At 42.8% G+C, this 20,425-nt stretch overlaps 1 protein-coding gene across 3 annotated transcripts in view; it reads left to right on the forward strand.

The window, feature by feature from the left end:
* LOC100758043 (WD repeat-containing protein 19) overlaps positions 1-20,425 on the forward strand; it is a 63,862-nt gene that overhangs the window by 31,674 nt on the left and 11,763 nt on the right. For all 3 annotated transcript variants that reach the window (XM_027390743.2, XM_035453421.1, XM_035453420.1), the window contains 13 exons: positions 235-394; positions 575-685; positions 2,342-2,451; positions 8,858-8,915; positions 10,994-11,134; positions 11,214-11,296; positions 11,699-11,782; positions 12,942-13,088; positions 13,723-13,847; positions 15,067-15,179; positions 16,888-16,956; positions 18,906-18,983; positions 20,054-20,150. In XM_027390743.2, the coding sequence (XP_027246544.1) occupies positions 235-394; positions 575-685; positions 2,342-2,451; positions 8,858-8,915; positions 10,994-11,134; positions 11,214-11,296; positions 11,699-11,782; positions 12,942-13,088; positions 13,723-13,847; positions 15,067-15,179; positions 16,888-16,956; positions 18,906-18,983; positions 20,054-20,150 (1,376 nt within the window). The remainder of the gene's footprint in view (positions 1-234; positions 395-574; positions 686-2,341; positions 2,452-8,857; positions 8,916-10,993; positions 11,135-11,213; positions 11,297-11,698; positions 11,783-12,941; positions 13,089-13,722; positions 13,848-15,066; positions 15,180-16,887; positions 16,957-18,905; positions 18,984-20,053; positions 20,151-20,425) is intronic.

Raw genomic sequence — 20,425 nt, forward strand, 5'->3', positions numbered from 1 at the left:
AAACATACATGCCACACACATACATTAAGAAGATAAGAAAAAAATCTATGCAAATGAAGGGAGAAAGTTTGGTCTACTTTTTCCCCCCCATATCTTTCAAGTGCTGATTATAGTCTTAAGAAATGTTTTGAAGATTTGTCTAACATGTAATGCTTGGTGACATACAGTCCAAGACTGCCTAGTAGGTGACAAGCAAAGGCAGAGTTGTGGTTCAGCCTGTGTACTCGATCCTAGGTTTTCTGATGCTTGGGAAATATGCAAGATGCTAAATGATCGAACGGCATGGGATGAGCTGGCCAGAGCCTGTCTGCATCACATGGAGGTGGAGTTTGCTATCCGAGTTTCCCGGACCATCGGAGATGTTGGTACAGTGATGTCCTTGGAGCAAATAAAGGTATGCAGTGTTTCATGACTCACTAGATTAAAGTCTACATGCAGCTTATTCAACGTTTTACATTGCAGTTACTCTTAATTGAAACAACTGAGTAGGTAAACTGATACCACTTCCTACTGAGCAAAGCCTTCTGAGAAATAAAATCCTTTTATTTCTTCTCATGGAAACTTTGATTTGCAGGGAATCGAGGACTACAATCTTTTGGCAGGACATCTTGCTATGTTTACTAATGACTTCAACCTGGCTCAGGACCTGTACCTGGCATCCAACTGTCCTGTGGCTGCCCTGGAGGTATGACAGCAAAGAGAACCGGGCAGTCACCCTTCTCTGTAGGCAGACTTCTCAGCACCAGACACATCTGCCTTCCTCTCCTGAAGTGTAGACATTCTGCTTTCAGAGCCCCTGAGTGCTCATTAATGTCAAAACCACTTTCACTCTGAAGTCAGTGGAGGTATAAAAAAGGCATGGTATTGTAACATTGCTAAATAATTCGAAGTCTAAATGTGCCCACAGAGAACAGACTGTGGAACTTACAGAAACTGGAAAGAGAGAAGTAAGTGAGGTTTATTGGTTGCTCGTATTGCCAGGTGCTCTTCTAAGCACTTAACCTATATTAGCTCACTTAACCTCTGCAACAACCTATCTTATGGGATGGTACTGTTATTCTCTCTATTTTCCACGTGAGGACATTGAAGCTCTTGATCTTGTGGTTGTTGCATGAAATTCTCCTCTGTGTTAGAGCCGAAGGTCACAGGAGGAGGACTGAACCAAATGCTGGGCTGAGAGGGGAAGGGAGGCCTGGCAATACAGACTGTCAGTGGGAGGTATAGACTGGCCAGCCCAGGTGCTGCCTACCTGTAAACCCAGGAACCCAAGAGGCAGAGGCAGGAGGACTGCTGTAGTTCAACGTCAGCCTGGTCCAAAGAACAAGTTCCAGGCTAGCCAGGGCTACAAGGCTCTGTCTGGAAAAAGAAAAAAAAAAAAAGTTCAGACTTGTGAGGTAGGCACACCTGGATTCAGATTCCAGCTATGTGTGACCTTGGGCATGTCCTTTGACCTCAAGTGAGGTCCTACTTCTTTAAAGTATTGGTAATGATGCCTGACCCTCTGGGGTGGTTGGTAAGAAAATGGATTCATAGTACAACTACTTAGTAATTTATATAACTAGTAGTGGCCAGAAATAAGCAAACAAATTCTGAATCTGGTCATCTTTTCTCACAGATATTGAAACTAAACTGCATCCATCTTTTATGATATATTATGATGTGCAACATAAATATAACCTTATATAAGAGTTATGTAAGTGCCATTAGTTTTGTAAAGGGCTAATAGCACTCTGCTCTATACTAGTTCTGTAGTAGTTCCTTCAGCCTCACTTTGCAGGACAAGTTAGGTAGGCAGAGAGCCCTGCTTCCCACCTGCTCTCTCATACCAGCCATGTAGCATTGTGTAAAACCTAGCCTTTTTTTTGCTTCACTTTCTGGGTCTCTCAAATGGGTACAAGAATATTACGAAAGGTAGTTGTGAAAAATAAAATAAGCTGATATCCCAGGAAGGAAGGGAGGGAGGAAGGAAGGAAACCAATTCCTAAAGTATTTCCTAATTTTTTATTGATGTCCTTATATTGTGAAATTTTTAATTAGCTGATTATATTAGCTTTGATTTCTCACTATTGGGAAAAATACTAAAGAATAAAATTTTCATTTTTAAATAGGCTTGACTTTTGAGAGGAGCACAGACTACCATAATAACTAAGATATTTGTCCAGTATAGAAGTCTCTATTACTGCCTTTCAAAATGTGTATTATAGGAATATCTTGGTAAATAGAAAGTCCCATTACTTAAACAAACAAAGAAAAGTAATTCCTTTCTCTAAGCCTGCCTCTAGGCAACAACTTTGCAAAGCACTTTGCCTTTCTTGTCCTCAGGACTTTGTCTTTCCTACAGATGAGGCGCGATCTGCAGCACTGGGACAGCGCTCTGCAGCTGGCAAAGCGCCTGGCCCCAGACCAGATACCCTTCATATCCAAAGAGTATGCCATCCAGCTTGAGTTCACGTAAGTCCCTGGCTCCACATCTTCTAATAAGTAACTAATTGCTGCATGCCTGCAGTTCTAAACTATCATTGATGAAGCCATTCTTTTATTGGGGGGGAGGGGTTGGGTAAAGACAGAGTTTCTCTGTGTATGCCAGGCTGCCCTGGAACTCACTCTGTAGACCAGGCTGACCTCAAACTCACAGAGATCCACCTGCCTCTGCCTTGCAGTGCTGGGACTAAAAGCATGCATCACCACCACCCAGCTCAGACCTCTTTTTAACATTTGGAAGATTTTATGTGTCACTTAAAGGCATAGCACAAAACTTTGAAGTTTGGTCTGTACCTTGGTCTGTTTGTGCTGCTGTCACAGAATGCCTGAGACTAGGTGATTTGTCAAGATCAGAAATTTCAGGCTGGAGAGAAAGCTCAGTTCTCGGCACCCATGTTATGTGGCTCACAACCACCTGTAACTCCAGCTCCAGGGGATCCCTCGACTCTGGACTCTACAGTTACCCACATACACATATACACACATAATTACATATAATTAAAAGTAAAGCAAATGTTTTAAAAAGAAATTTCACACAGCTGTAGAGGCTAGGAAACTCAAGTCAAAGGCACCAGCATTTGGGTAAGGCTTGGTTTTGAATTCTTACATGGAAGGCTAAAGAACAGGAGACAGTATTCCCTTCCACTCTGAGCCCTTTTAATCATGCCTCCATTGACTTAAAGCTCTTACCTCCCAATGCCATCATAGTAGCAGTTAAGTTCCAAAATACAGAGGGCAGGAGGCTGCTTCAACCCATAACTTAAAAGTTGTAGAATTTTTTCCTTCGGGAATTGAATTGCATATAGATGAAAACTCAGTAGTGGTGAAAGTCAAGGCAGAAGCTTGCCTGAGGACAATGGCCAGTGCCTGCATAATAATCCCATACAACCCAGAATTCTGTTTCACAGACCTCTTCATATCTATGGAAATCCCATGATCTATTTTGAGTAATTTAGAATGTTCTAGTATTCTTTTTTTTTTTTTTTCTTGGTTTTTCAAGACAGGGTTTCTCTGTGTAGCCTTGGCAGTCCTGGAACTCGCTGTATAGACCAACATGGCCTTGAACTCGAAGAGATTCTCATGCCTCTACCTCTCCAGTGCTGAGATTAAAGGCATGTGCCAGCATTGCCCAGCTGTTCTAGTATTCTTGACTGTGAGCCATCTTAGCTTCCAGTCTGCTTAATTGACACAGACTCTATCTTTTTTTTTTATTCCAGCACTGCATAAAAGTAATTTTAGAAGTATCCAATAGTCAGTTCTAAATTAATGTCCAGCTGTGTCACTGCCCCCAAAGCATATAACTATAGCTGAGTCATTTGTTTTCAGACATGAACTCACACAGGCACTGACAGCACCACACCTGGACAGCTCTTCTCAACATTTGTTAAGATACATTCCAAATTCAAAAATATTGGATTGTTGATAAATGCTAGCCTTTGGTTATATTTACTTTTTAAAAAACTTTTTATTGATTCTTTGTAGATTTCACACCATGTATTCCAATCCCATTCATCTCCCTATCCCTTCATACCTACCCTCTGCCCTTGCAACCTTCCCCCACAAAATAAAATAAAATTTAAAGGAAAAACAAAAACAAGTACAAACAAGAAAGTCTTGCCATGAAAGCTGTAGTGTGACACAGTGAATCACAACACTACACCCTTTAGTCTATACATCTTTCCTTGTAAGTGCTCATTGCAAGGAGTCATTGACCTGGTTCCAGGCTTCTGGTTTCTGCTACACTATTGATGCTGGGCCCTTACTTGGACTCCTCTTGGATATCCTGTTGTTGCCCTGTGTCATGGAGATCCTGCAGCTTTGTATCTACAGGTCTGGCCCCTTCACTCGCCCCAGCAGTTCATAGATGCAGTGGATGTTGGGATGGGCCAACTCACTGCCTTGGTTCTGAGCCTGGGTGGTAGCTGGATTGGTCAGCCCACCAACTTTCCCTCATCTCACTACCAGGGCGAGCTCTGGCTAGCTCACCCACTGCCCCAGGCAGCAAGGGGTGGAGCCAGTTCTGCTCTCAGACTCTCAGGGTGGCTCACCCACACTCACACCTTCAGGGCCAGCTCTAAGGTTCTGCCTAGGTGAGGTGCAGGGCCCGCTCTTCAAGTGCTACAGTTGGTGAGGTGCAGGGCCAGCTCTCCTGCTCTCATGCCCCCGGTTATATTTATTTTTTAAACAGTTTTACATAATTCTGCATGATGTTCATACAATGGATTCATTAAGGATATTGTCACACAAATTGTAGTTGTACAAATCATTATGCCAAAAAGTCCTGTTTTATTTCTAATCAGGATACTCAATTTAAAACTTTTCTGTTCTGGGGGCTGGAGAGATGCTGAGTGGTTAAGAGCACTTGCTGCTCCTCCAAGTGACCTGGGCTTGCTTCCCAGCACCCAAGTCAGATGTTTCTCAACTGGTCCAGGAGATCAGATGCCCTCTTCTAGCCTCCCCAGACACCTGCACACACGTGACTCTCTCTCTCTCTCTCTCTCTCTCTCTCTCTCTCTCTCTCTCTCTCTCTCTCTCTCTCTCACACACACACACACACACACACATAAATAAAAATAAATCATTTTTTATTCTTCAGGTAAAAGCTTTTTGGATATATTTCTTCTTGATCATTTTAAATTTAAATTTTGCCACATTTCTCCCCTTAAAAAGTAAATCCATGAAGCTGGAGACATAGGTCAGCAGTTAAAAGTGTTTGATGCTTTCGATGAGGACCCAGGTTCAATTCCTCGCTCCCACATCAGGCAGCTCATAACCACCTGTAACTCCAGCTCCAGGGGGATCTGATGCCTCTGGCCCCTGTGGGTCCCTGCACATACCCAGATACACATACACAAAATTTTAAATTGTTTTAAAAATTAAAATATATGCAATGAACCCAGGGAGCTAGGGTGTAATTAAGTGGCAAGGTTGCTTGTTTAGCTTGTGAATTAAAAACAAAAATGTCCATATATCAAAATGGACATATTGGAAACTTAGTATGTAGCACAAGAGAGCAGGTCCCAGTGCCCTCCAACTCCATGGAAGAGGAAAGTGTATACCTTGTCATTCAGAACCCTTGGACCATTCAGAAGACTGAGTTTTACTTTTCTCTGGGATTTTTTTGTAGCAAACTCTCCCTTTACCTGACTTGAGTTAGCACTGATAGATCAGTAGGAAGTCTTTGCTTTGGTGGTAGCACATGACCATGTAGCTTTTGATGCTATTTGTGTGTGCTCACACCCCTGACCTAACACACCCAGCTCCTAACAGTTTGGAAAGTGTCCCTGATGATAACCTGGGTGTGTCTTCTCATCAAGCACCCCAGTAGCCTGCATCCATGGATCTCAGCACCCAAAGGTCCTGCCTGTGTTAGGCCCATGGGTTTCATTAGGCATCCACAGCCCTAATGTGTCAAAGCTAGAGAGATTTAGCTGTCTGGTGGGGTTATACTAGTGAGCTAAAGTCCTGTGAGAGTTCCAAAGTGAAATAATAGTAAAGGGGGTGAGCTTAAAATAGACAGAGAGCTCCAAAATCTTAATTTAGCATCTCCTAATTGAGCAGGGTCCTGAGTAAGAAGCTGTAATTCTTCCTGTCAGGAGGTGGCCCTAGGTGGGCTGTAATTGGACCCAAATTAGACATCCCTGCTCAGGAAAATTGCTGATTATGAAGCTCTGGGCTGATGAAAGAAAGTCTTCAGTCAGAGCACAGCTTCCCTCCCGAAGCCTTTGTGTCCATCAGTCTTTTCATCCGTCGGTAGATTCAGAAACTGGGCAAACCTCACAGAACTCCAGTCATTTGCCTGAGGGGCTGAAGGGTGCTTGAGTGGATCTTAGCACCATTTCAGAGCTGACTACAGTGGAGGGGTGATTGCTCAGAGGAAGGTAGAGCTCAAATAAAAGGTCTTGTGCAAGTCACTGTACTGAAAAATGAAAATAAATAAGTCTGTCAGACCAGAGCCTCTTAAACTTTACCCATTTGCAGCCCCTTCTTTGCCTGAGAAGTTTTTGTGCAACCCCAGGTCTATAGGTCTATAAAATAGAAATCAAACATTTGCTGTTAATTCATAAAGAAATCTCTGTGACTAGAACTATGGCTTAATGAGTAAAGGACTTGCTGTGTAAACATGAGGACCTGAGTTTGAATCCCCAGCACCATGTAAAACTTTAAAAAAGCCAGGCAGGGTGGCACTAGCCTATAAGCCCAAATGGGAGGTGGGGGCATCCCAGCCAGTTAGTGAGCTCCAGGTTGAGTGAAAGATCCTGTTGAAAACAAGGAGGAAGGTGAGAGAGATGGCGCTACAGTCCAGAGTACTCGCTATTCTTGTAGAGGACCAGGGACCTGAGTAAAGTTCCCAGAACCCACATGATGATGTAACTGCAGTTCCAAGGGATACAGGGCCCTCTTCCAGCCTCTAGGTGACAGGCACACATGCATATGCATAAGAAGGCCAACACTCAGATGCATAAAATAAACATTATTTAAAAAGATAAGGTGGAGAGCTATAGAGACAGATGCCTGACATCACCCTCTGACCTCCATGCATGCATACAAGGTTACATAGACATTTATTTATACTCAGGGGAGCACACACATGTGCACACACACAATTATTTAATATATATATATATATGTATATATAATCTTACCTTTTATTAATGAAGAAAGGAGATTTGAATACTAATGAAATGTATGTTGATGTTTTTATGCAAAAAATTAAATTTGCCTGGACATTCCATACTATAAGGCCTAGAGCACTGTCATTGTTCTTCAGAGTTCATTGATAGTGTGATCTTATATTGTCAATGCTTCAAATAAATACATAGTATAAACACCAAAAATATGGTTAGGGCCATTTCAGAAATTGTTGGAAATTCTGTCCCAATCCCAAGCCAAAATTCAATGAATGATTTTTTTTTTTAATGAAACTCAAGTTAACAACTCAGCAAATTTGAAAATCAAATGTTCTAACACAATACAAAGCATGGCATCCTAACTTGATACATGCTGATGAGTGCAGTAGGAGAATGTTAAATATTGTTTTGCACAGTTAAACCCTGATTAAGTCATAGTTAAGCCACCATGGTTCTGTAAGAGCAGAAGACTATATGTGTAGTAAAAACATGGCAGATTATAATGTTCAGTAGTTTTGGATCTGAGCCGAGATGCTTCTGGCAGCTTCACTGGCATTGTGTGGCATGCAGTGCAGTGTGTTCAGAACCAAGGTAGCAACGATGTCACGTGATGTGACATGACTAAGCCCTGCCAGAAACACCTTGGATCTTTATATGTTTGATTCTGGATTACATTTTTTTATTGCTTTTACTATATCAAATGGTTTTGTGATACCCACACTCAGCTATGGGGCTGTGACCTACAGTTGAAGAGGCTGGTTGTAGATTTACAGGTCTGTGTTATTTTCTGCCCGGGGCATAGGAACTATTATTGTTGTTGCTCTGGATCTGGGGTGTACCCAAAAGCCATGTGTTGAAGAGGTGGTTTCCAGCCTGTAACGTCAGAAAGGTGGTAGAACTTTTAGGAGCTGGGCCTAGTATAAGGAAGTTAAGTCATTGATGTCCTGAACACCATACTGGGTCTCTGGACCCTCCTCTTCCTCTGCTTCTTGACCACCATTAGGTGAGCCACTTTGCTCCACCATGTGCCCCTGCCATAATGTTTCTCTGTCACAGGCCCAATGTCACCATCTGTCAAGTGACCATGAATTGAAACCTCTGAAAACCTTGACCCAAAATAAGTTTATTTTCCTCAGCTGCTTTGTCAAGTAACTCAACACACACTAGCACAATTATATCATAGGTGATCCTTTAAGCAAATTGTGTGTGTGTGTATGTGTGTGTGTGTGTGTGTGTGTGTGTGTGTGTGTGTGTGTATACACATCATGGCACATGTGTGCGGTTCAGAGGACAACTTGCAGGAATCACTTCTCTTCACCATGTGGGTCAGGCATGGAGCTAGTGCCTTAACTTCGGAGCCATCTCACAGGCTTCCAACCCATACATTCTTACATTCTTAATACATTCTTAAAAACATTGGGCATTTGGAAAAAATAGGTTTCTGTGACTATGTGATTGTCATTTGTGCCCTAAAGGAAATAATTAACTAAAAGTAACCCATAAAATACACTGTAGCCTTCTTGAAATGTCTAACATATCACACTGTAAGTACCTTATAGCACAACCCAGAATGGTTTTGAAGCAGTGAGGCAAGAGCATGCTACTCTTTGATGGATGCAGCATCCGTGTTGTACAGCATCTTTCCTGAGTGTAAGCCACACAGCAACAAAGAGTATCTTTAAAGCTTTGTGGGTAGCTAAGAGACTTAAATATGAATTAATTTGCTGTGATTTTTTTTCTTCTAGGGGTGATTATGTAAATGCTTTGGCTCATTATGAGAAAGGTATCACAGGTGATAATAAGGTAACCTTACATATATACAAAATATGCCTAATGCTCCAGGAGTGTGTTTTCTGTTTCATTTTAAAATCCGGTTCTTATTTGCATTGTAGTTATTCAGTATCTAGTTGGTGAGTCTAATTGTTCCACTTATTAACAACTTTACAAGAAGTTTGTGCTTAAGTTACTTTATCCACAAACTAAAGATGGCAATATATTTTTATTTATTGCATCTGTTTGCCATTACACCCTACATATGAGCTCCTAATTAGGATCGGAAGTGAAACTTTTATTTCATCTCATTTATATGCCAATGTAGTTGAGTGAGAAAAATCGATGAAAACTCATGGTACATCCAGAGTGACATTAGATGCTCTTAACAGATTAAAGGAGACTGGTGTGCACTGACTCAGAAAGCGTGGGAGGTACCACAGCTCTACACACAGTAGAACCAGGTTGATCTTTGCCTGTTGATTTCTCTTTTTTTGTTTTGTTTTGTTTTTCGAGACAGGGTTTCTCTGTGTAGCTTTGAAGCTTATCCTGGCACTCACTATGGAGACCAGGCTGGCCTCAAACTCACAGAGATCCACCTGCCTCTGCCTCCCAAGTGCTGGGAATAAAGGCGTGCGCCACCAACGCCCAGCTGATTTCTTTTTTTTTCTAATCCATTTTTTGTACATATGTCACAGACCAATGTGATGTTGTAAGACTTTTGCTCTTACGACAATTCAGTAATCTTGGACTAGAGAGATGACTCAGTGGTTAAGGCACTGGCTGCTTTTCCAGAAGTCCTAGCTTCAAGTCCTACATGGTGGTTCACAATTGTCATTGTCCTTAACTCCAAGAACATGTGATACACAGACATACAAGCAGGGAAAACACCCATACACATAAAATAATAAAATAATTTTTTATTAAAAATTACATATATTTATTTATTGATTGTGGGTTGAGAGACGGGGGCATGCATACCTCTACCTATAGGTGGCTGTCAGATGACAACTTACAGATATTGGTCTCTCCACCATGATGGTTCCAGGGATCAAACTCAGGTCCTCAGGTTTGATGGCCAGCACTGAGCCATCTCACTGAGCACTCTGCTATTAACATCCTTTGTTTGGTCCATCCATTTTAGTTCATTCTTTAATCTGTCAAATACTGTAGCCACTAGCTACATATGGCAGTTTGGGTTGTTAAAAATGAAGAGAAATTCTACTTCTCCCTCGAATGAGTCACATTTTAGATGCCCAGTAGCCTCTTGTACTATTATCTTCTATGCTAATGGGGAAGAAACAAGACATTCCTGCCATCACAGAAAGTTCTAGTGGACATGTCACTCAGTATGACACTGCATTTCACTAGAAAACAGGTGTGGTGGCACATGCCTATATCCTTGAAGTTGGGAGGCTGAGGCAAGAGGATTGCTTCGAGTTCCAGGGCTGCTTGAATTAACTAGTGAGTTTTAAGGTTAGCCAGAACTGCTTACAGAGACCCTCTTGCTAATATGACAAGTTTACTAGCTGTCCTTTAATGACTTGAACAGTTCTAGATGAATGTATGTGTAATCCTACCTGATACAGAGATTTTCAGTTTGATTAATGAATCCCTTCTTAATTTTTTATAGCATAAATGCTATAAAAAATATATCACTTCTAGTATATCACTTCTAGATATAACTTTATGCCAAGAGGTATAAAACAAGGAATAGCAAAATTTTTCTGCTAAATATAAGAGGTCAAAACCTCTGAGAAGAAAAAATAACTTTTTTTAATGGCTTTTCAAGACAGGGTTTCTCTGTGTAACAATTGACAGGATTCACTTTGTCCTGGAACTCACTTTGTAGACCAGGTTGGCCTTGAATTCACTGAGTTCCAACTGCCGCTGCCCCCCCACTCAAGTGTTGGGATTGAAGTTGTGTGCCACCAATGCCCAGCAGAAAAAAAAATAACTTTGTATTAGTTGATTTTTAAGTGTTATTTCAGAATTGTGAGAATTTCTTAAAAACGACAGCTGAGAGTATGTCTTAAAAGGATAGATGAGAGTGACCTGACCTTTGGCCACTGAAGCACATTGTGTTAGAAGCATTTGCCTTGTTTTCGCAGGAACATGATGAGGTGTGCCTGGCTGGAGTGGCTCAGATGTCCATAAGGATGGGAGACATCCGTAGAGGGGCTAACCAAGCCCTCAAACACCCCAGTAGGGTCCTTAAAAGAGACTGTGGAGCCATACTAGAGAACATGAAGGTACTCCTTTATCTTCATAAATATTCATGTGGTCAGATCATAACAAATGCAGTGTCTTACATTCCCTTTATTACTGTAGCAATTTTCAGAAGCAGCCCAGCTGTATGAAAAAGGGCAGTATTACGACAAAGCCGCCTCTGTCTACATCCGCTGTAAGAACTGGTAAGGGCTGGCCAGAGTTTGTTTCCAAGGGGTGTGTCTGGGCTCTCCCCACTTGTCTCTGCTGCTCATCCCACTGTCCATTCTGTTCTCCCTCTTGGTTCTGCCTTCCATCTCTGTTGTTATTACATAGGTGAGTTCGCATCCATAGTTGCTTCCCGAGGAGCATCCTAAACCAGATAAAGTACTGGTTTCCCCCAAAGAGTTAATGCACTAGCCTTCATCTTCCCTCCCTGTTGGTGGAGGAGGAGGTATCAGGAGAAAGGGCAGTTATATCTAGTTTGCATATAGGACCAAGATGTCTGTAAGCTCATAGCTGCCCTTGAGAAGGAGAGCTAGTTGTGGGCAGCTACTACTCCTGGCCAGGAATGTGTGCTGATATCATTCTCGACTCTCCCTTTCTAGGGCAAAAGTTGGCGAACTTCTGCCCCATGTCTCCTCTCCTAAGATCCACTTGCAATATGCCAAAGCTAAAGAGGCGGACGGGAGGTATGTACAGTTTCCCAAGTCTGTAAAAACCTAAGAGAGCACAAGCTTGATAGGTTAGCCATTGGTACATTCAACCTTCTAGAAGACAGGCCTGCTGCAAAGGCAGACCTGTATGTATCCAGATACAGCCTGCTGCCTCCTGTAAGTGAGGCTAAGTACTGAAGTTTTGGCACAATGTGGCATGAACATGGTTAAAAAAGATGACTTCAGGATGCAGAAGGAGCAAAGAATAAACACATGGATCCTCTACTGTTGAAGCTGCAGCGCAATACTAAATATAGCTATGAAGAGGGACTATCCTAAATATACTAAGAATTTCTACAACTTAATAGGTATAAGAAACTAAAAACCACTACTAGGAAAGGGGGCTAAAAAATAAAAATAAAAAAAAGGCAAGATCCAGAGGAGGAAATACAATTATGAGCTGCATTCCTATGAACACTGGAAGTTCCACCCCTGATGGTAGTAAAAGCATGCCACCATATTTGATGCTTATTTTTATTTTGAACCAACAACCATGCTATCAAAATGCTCTTGATATATGTGGCTGATAGAAGTGTAAATTTCTACAGTCTTTGGAAATTAATGTAAGAAGTATCTGTTAAGAGACCTTTATAGGTTAGTAATGCCTTCCACTTTTTGAAATTAACCTTGGAAAGTAGATACTGATACACACTTAAATGTGTTGACATTGAAAGAGCAAAAAGTTAGTCTGCGCTGTGAAGTCCTGAACGCCATCTAGAGGTGAACAAGCAAAGATTTTTGTATCTTGCTATTAAAGCTATCTTTTGTATCTTGCTATTAAAGCTATGTCTATCATTGTGAAGCATTCTGTAATTTCTGTTTTCCAGAAATAATTGTACACTACTATTACAATAGTCCCACTCAAAAATAAAAATCACAGTACAATGTAAACAAATTATATCTATTAATTCATAGGTAAAAGTAAAATTCATTATTGGTCCTTTATACTTCATTTATACAACCCCTAAAAGAGAATGCATTTTCATAAGAGAGTTCCTGGTATTTGATTCTGAAGGAAAAAGAAGTTCAACTAAACAAAGCAACTGCTATCACCGCAGCAGAAAAGTGTTCCCCACATTTGCAGGCTCCCAAATGACAGAGTTGAGAGAGCTTACTTGACCCATGTCTCTCCCAGGTACAAAGAAGCCGTGCTGGCTTATGAGAATGCAAAGCAGTGGAACAGCGTCATCCGCATCTACCTAGACCACCTCAACAACCCCGAGAAGGCCGTCAGCATCGTCAGAGAGACCCAGTCTCTGGATGGAGCCAAGATGGTAGCCAGGTGACTGCACACTAGTGTATTTGGGCCTTCAAAAACACAAGTGTGAAAGAAATACCCCCATCAAATGTTTAAATTCTTAGTTTTTATTAGCTTTAGATGTTTCAGTGCAATGGTTCTTTGTTATGATCAGCATGTGGGAGAATGTGTCCGTCAAATATAAACAGATAATGCAGAACTACAGTTACGGGATACATTTTTACTTTTACCTGGTTGAAAAAGATATTTTGTTTTTATAAGTCATGGTATTTGTCACTTTTCTCATGACTATGATGATACCTATCCAACAAAGCAACTTAGAGGAAAGGGTTTGTTTTGACTCACAGTTCATGAGAGCACTGTCAATCATGTCAGGGAAGAATGGTGACCGGTCTGGGGAAGCGGAAGCGTGGAGAGATGGATGCTGGGCCCAGCTCACTTCCTCCTTTCACTGGGTCTGATGTCCTAGCCCATGGGATGATGCTGCCCACGTTTATGTGGGTCTTCACACTTCAACCCAATCTAGAAACCGCAACAGACATGCCCGAAAGTGTGCCTCCTGGATGACTCTAGATCCTGACAAGCTGATGAAATAAATTACCCATCATGGTCATAAATTTGACATGAGAGGCAAGCTAACTAAGGTCCTTTGTCATAGGTTCTTTCTACAGCTTGGTGACTATGGGTCTGCCATCCAATTTCTGGTCCTGTCCAAATGTAACAATGAAGCCTTCACCCTGGCTCAGCAGCACAACAAAATGGAAATCTACGCAGACATCATTGGTAAATACCATTGTTTCCCTACTTTCTCATAAAGATTTCGTTGTCACAGAAACCATGATTCTTACGATCTATAGCTTAGACAAGTGTATACTCAAGCACTCCTGTACAAACCTAAGCCCTGTATGCACATATACACATACATTATTTGCTGGGTTCAGGCTTCCTACAGCCTAAAGTTGAGGTGGAATTCTAAGAAGAGCAGCTCTCAGAAATGTGGGGTCAATTCCAAGAGAGGTCACATTTCCCAAACCATGCTATTTATCAACCAGAAGTGGTAAGCAAAACTTCACCATGAAGGTGATGGGAATTGCAGGAGGACCTTAAACGATAAAACTGTTTTCAGGGGCTGGGGAGATGATAGCTAAGGGGTTAAAAGCACTGGCTGTTCTTGCAGATATCCTGAGTTCAGTTCCCAGCACCCACATGGTAGTTCATAAGGGTCTGTAACTCTAGTTTCAGGGGATCTGACACCTTCCTGTGGCCTGTGTGGGGACCTGCATACATGTGGTACATACAAACATGTAGGCAAAATACTCATTTACATTAAAAATAACCATTTTGGGGTTTGGAGACATGGCTCTGAGGTTAAGCTCACTGGCTGCTCTTCCAGAGATCCTGAGTTCAATTCCCAGCAACCACATGGTGGCTCACAGCCCTCTGTAATAAGGTTTAGTGCCCTCTTGTGGCATGCAGACATACATGCCAGAACACTGTATGCAAAATAAATAAATAAATCTTTAAAAAAAAATTTTAAAGAAAATGTTTGCATAAAACATAGAAGTTGGTATACCAGTTCAGAATGTAGGGTTACTTTAAGAAAAAGCTGTACACACAAATTATGGTTTTTAAAGATTTTGCAGATACAAAACAGAATTTTCTGTCTGAGAATGCATGTTTCTTAGTCTCCGGGGTTTTTAAGGTTATTTGTTTGTGTGTGTGAGTGCGGTGATGTGGGAGGGAGAGCACATGTGTCACAGTGTGTGTCTGGAGGCCAGGGGACAACCTTACGGGGTTGGTTCTTTCTTTCCACTTTTGTGTAGTTCCTGAGGATCAAACTCGGGTCATCAGACAGCCACAGCATGGACTTTTCCTCACTGAGCCATGTCACGGGCCCAGCCTCATGTTTTTAGATCGCTTCTCATAGATACTAGCTTTAGACTGGCAATGGCAGATCATCAGGTTCTACTCAGATGTTTTACTCAGTGAACGGGTGTTGTAGGTTCTGAAGACACAACTAATGAAGACTATCAGAGCATCGCCTTATACTTCGAAGGGGAAAAGAGACACTTTCAGGCTGGAAAATTCTTCTTGCTGTGTGGCCAGTATTCACGGGTTAGTATTTGCCAAAGAAGCATACCCTGGACACCACAGGAGTGACTATAGGAAATATTATAAATGCCAGTATGCTCCCAGACACTCACACTTGAAATTTCATCATTGCTTCTGTTGTTGGCACTGGAGGTCAACCCAGGCTCTCAACATAGTAAGCACAAACCTACCCGTGAGCTCCCACCTCACCCTTCAGAGCCATCTTTGGAATCTCCTCCTTCACATGTACATGCAGAGGCTTCCTAAAATCTCTCACCTGTGCCCCATGTATTCTAAGTACCACCAACCTAAGCCAGAGCCAGGTTTCCCTGCTTCCAGTTACATAGTCTGCTGTGTTCCCTGCCTCTAGTTTCTCTGCCTCTAAGTCATCCTTTTGCTCCCCAAGTAGAACTCTCTTTGCCTAAGGCAGAAAGTGCAGTGTCCAAAGAAGCAACATTGAGGTTGAGATGCCTGTCACTGCTGGATCACAAGCATAGCATCTTCCTGAAGGGAACAGATACTGCTTACTGCTGGTGAACTGCTGTGTTCAGGAGGCTGAGCCACAGGGGCCTGATCAGAGTTCCCTTCAACACAAGCAGAAATCTAAGTCTCCAGAGTTCAAAATGCTGGCCAGATTTTTGCATAATAAATACTTCACTGTCCAAGGAAAACATGTCCATTTATAAACACAACCAACAGGCTGCCCATTTGCCATTTGTGGCCTTTTAGAAGATATCCAAACTGCTTAGCTGACACACAGGTTAATTCTCCCATTAGTTGGCCAGCCAGTCTGGGCATCCCAAGGTGGCCTCCAGCAGTTTCTGTGGAACTGCCATACTAGATGCTTGCAGTGAGGCCTTTGCCAGCATTGCCTTCCATCTGTTACCTCTCTGCTCCCTCAATGACTACCTCAGACTTGTTCATTCTGCACATCTTTGTCCCTCTATCACCTTTATGTCATCCCCACATACAATCATCTTTGCCTCCTCAGAACACCTAAATCCAACTTCCCACATAGTCCTTTGTCATCATCTAAGATTCTTCACAGGTGTGTGTTAGGAATTAAGATGGTTCCTGTTACTGCCAATCTCCCCCGTTAGAGCATATCTAACAGAAACAGTGGAACCACACCAGGCTCCCCCTACTGTTCTTCACAGACTCCAATGCATACACACACACAAACACACACACACCACAAGCAGGATGTCAGTAAATATTAAATGAAAGAACTAGGGGTGTCATGCAGCCATAGCATCTGCCTGAGGCCCTAGGTTCAATCCTAAGAAACACACACACACAACACACACACACACACACACACACACACACACACACACACACACACATATACACTAAAAACAATGAATTAAAATAATTAAATCTTCCTAGGGAAAAGAACACATTTTATATTTTCATTTTATCATAAATCAGAACTGATTCTTTAGAAGGTTCTCTGGCTCTTTCTATGTTTTAGAACTAAACTCAGCCTTTGACGTGGATCTGACAGGGTAGTGGCGCACACCTCTAGTCCTAGAACTCAGGCAACAGAGGCAGGTGGGTCTCGGTGAGGTCACAGCCTAATCTGCCTAATGAGTTCCAGGCCAGCCAGGGCTGCATAGTGAGACCCTTGGCTGAGATCAAGACACACCCACATTTAGTCTCTGTGTTAAAGCTGATTTGCCCAGCGCACACAGCCTGACAATTTTTAGCTGCTGTCCATCTCTCATTTTAGGCACTAAAGCACTTCCTGAAGTGCCCAAGCTCAGAAGACAATGTGGCAATAGAAATGGCAATTGAAACTGTAAGTAAATTCTGAACTAAGACTTTGAAGAAGGCTAGTAGTTTATTTGGTGTTGGTTTAACTTTTGAAGATGTTTCCAGGAGCCAGGAATGTAGCTCATTTGGTAGAGTGTATTCAGGAAGCCCTGGGTTCAATCCCCGGCACTGCTTGGTGGTCATACCTGTAACCTCAGGAGGTGGAGATAGGCAGATTCGGGATTATTCTGTGCTACACAGTGAGTTAGAGGCCAGCCTGGGCTACATGAGACTCCTGTCTTAAAACCAAAGAGAGCAGGGTGGTGGTGGTGGGCGCCTTTAATTCCAGCACTTTGGGAGGCAGAGGCAAGTAGATCTCTCAGTTCAAGGCTAGCCTGGTCTATAAAGTGAGTTCCAGGACAGCCAGGACTACACAGAGAAACCCTGTTTCAAACAGAAACTTGCAAATATATGCAAGACTTCGACAAACTATCCAACAAACTCCCTGTAGCCATCATCTAACTTTGGCAGCCGTCAACACACAATCTTTGTTCACATCCCCATCCTCTTCCCTGAATTATTTCCAAGCAAACAAGATCTATCCTTTCATATCAGGATAGATTATCTTAGTTATAAAGAGAAGACCTTGTGGTCCCACGTTGAGTAGAACTTGCTCATAGTAAATGCTGCTCCATTTCCCATAAACCTGCTCCTGTATAGCTCTCACACTAAGTATTAGAGCTTTGCCAGAAAGTTCCCTCATTCTGAAGTTGAAATGCTCCCAAATTGGAACCCCTTTGAGCATCATGTTGTCACTTTAAAAGTTTGCATTTTCAGGGTCCAGGGAGGTGGCTCAGTGGGTAAGAGCGCTTGCTGTGAAGGCAAGGACCTGAGTTTAAATCCCCAGCACCCACATAAAAGCCAAGCATGGTCACATCTGCTTGTAACCTGAGCACTGGGGAAGGTGAGGGTAAGACAAGTGAATCCCGGGAGCTTGCTGGACAGCCAGTCTGGTTGAAATGGCAGCTTTGGGCACAGTGAGACCGCCTCAAAAACATAAGGTGAGAAAATAGAAGAGGAAATCCAACATCTTCCATTGGCCTCTACCCACAGGCATGCATATACAGTACACATACACACACACACACACACCAAAGTTTCAGTTGATATTCTCAGATTAGGATTCTCAGCCTGCATGAGACCCATCATATATGCTCAAGATATGGATCTATTCGAAAAGTGTGCTAGTCACTAATCTTTGGAGAGGTTTTGGTGGGGTACTGGTGATAGTGGGTTTTTTTTTAAGATTTATTATTTTTATTTTATGTGCATGGGTGTTTTGCCTGCACGTATGTCTATGCAGTGCATTTGTGCAATGCCTGTGGACGCCGGAAGGGATCATTTGATCCCCTGGGACTGGAGTTCCAGGTGGTTGTGGCTGTCATGTAGGTGCTGGGAATTGAACCTGGCAGCCAGTATTCTTAACCTCTGAGCCACCTGTCCATCTCCTGGGAGGCAGGGTGTGTGTAAGGTTTATTTATGTATATGTGGAAGAAGGAACCCATAGAAGCCAGAAGGTGTTGGATCCCCTGAAGCTACAATTGTAAACAGTTATGAGCTCCCTGATGTGGGTTCTGGGAATTATACTCTGGTCCTCTAGAAGAACAGCAAATGCTCTCAACTGCTGAGCCATCTCTCCAGCCCCTTAGTGTTTTTATTGAAACATCCAATAAGTATATTCTCTGTGTATAGAAAAAGATGATACTTTGGTACGAGCAGCTAAGAAAAACCACAGCTTCTAAGGATGGAATTTTATTGAGGAAGACTACAAACCAATGAAAAAGGATTCTGGACTAAATTGTATTTCAAGTAATTTACATGAATCTTCTTGGATGTTTTTTATTCCATTTCCTTAGCAGGAGGGTGTTTCCTCACTCCCCATCCCTGCTAAGTTTAAGATGCAGGATTTAATGTGGTTTCTCTCTTGTGAACCAGGTGGGCCAGGCTAAAGACGAACTGCTGACCAATCAGCTGATAGACCACCTGATGGGGGAGAGCGATGGCATGCCAAAGGTACAGTAGGCTTTGCAGTGCTGGGTGTTCGTGCCTCAGCCTTGCCTTGTCTGGTCCTCTTTTTACTGTTGACTTTGCAGACCTGTAGAAGTGTAGAAAGTAACCATCCTCACATGCTAGAGGATGCCATGAACTGGCCACACCCTGTGCAATAGCCTTTGACATAACCGACCTCCCCACCCAGTTTTTTCTAAACTGTCACAAAGTAATCATTGAAACCGTTGACTTAGCAATGAGCCCTAAAATTGCGTGTTTTATTCATATTTTTAAATTGTAAAATTAATATAAAGTCACATTAAATATAAGTGTGAATCACTGTAAGGTCAGGGCTAAGAACATGTCAGAATCCATGTCCATGTCCCTGTCTTCTCCGTCCTGGTGAGGACAGATGTGATGCCTTAGAAAGTGCCCAGAGCCCTCTGTTCCCCTTTGCCTCCATGTTCAGAGACATCTGCTGTGACAGACTCTAGCCACTGGTGTGGACAGACAGCAGTTCCCTCACAGTGTGGAGGAGACCAAATCCCTGCACCCATCGCCCTAATCATATAGATAAAGCCACTAAGACCCAGAGGGTCTCATGTGAGTTGCCAAAAGACACAGCCCCTCGTTTGCGGTCTCACAGCCCTCCCATTCTGTCCACTAATTTTAGTAAACGGGAAACCAGCCCCAAGTACAGAGTGAAATGGGCCTCCATTTGGAATCGGGAGGAAATGGTTAAGAGGATTGTAAACAATGAAGACTGGCATTGGTGTTAAGATGTCCATTCCCCAGCCCAGGAGAGGCTGTGTAGAGCGGGGTGAGGAACAAAATGCACCCGGGTCACACTGCTCCAGAGCCTCACTTTGTCCCTCTCTTCCCCTTTGTGTTCACTTTACCATCCACCACATGAGGATAGGATAGGTCTGAAGGTTTAGCTCAGTTTCCTAACCACCTAGAAAAGGATCCTGTGAATATTAAGCTGAGCAAACTAGCTTTTAAAACATCACTTCTGTTACTGGGAGCTGAAAGGCACAGTTCTAAGTGTTTCCTCCCCCCTTGGTTAATGAAGAAATTGATGTTTTGTGCACCAGGATGCCAAGTACCTGTTCCGCTTGTACATGGCGCTGAAACAGTACCGTGAGGCCGCCCGGACCGCCATCATCATTGCCCGAGAAGAGCAGTCTGCAGGTGCGTCCCTAACACTGACTGGTTCCTGGGGATCAAGCCAGCACCCTGCCCACACAGGGACAGTGCTTTGCCACCAAGCTACTTCTCTAGCTCCAGGTCCCTGATCATTCTTTCCTACCCAAACAGGTAATGGAGTAAAAGCTCAGAAAAGAGTAGCTAGCTTCTAGCCTAGGCTTGCTCTGACCCCAAAGGACCAAGCAGATGGCCTTTTCTAGGATTCAGAGAAGGAAAAATCATTCCCTGTCCCAGGGGATGAGGCTTCTCTTACTGGACAG

Source organism: Cricetulus griseus (genome assembly GCF_003668045.3).
Source record: "Cricetulus griseus strain 17A/GY chromosome 1 unlocalized genomic scaffold, alternate assembly CriGri-PICRH-1.0 chr1_1, whole genome shotgun sequence".
NCBI lineage: Eukaryota > Metazoa > Chordata > Mammalia > Rodentia > Cricetidae > Cricetulus > Cricetulus griseus.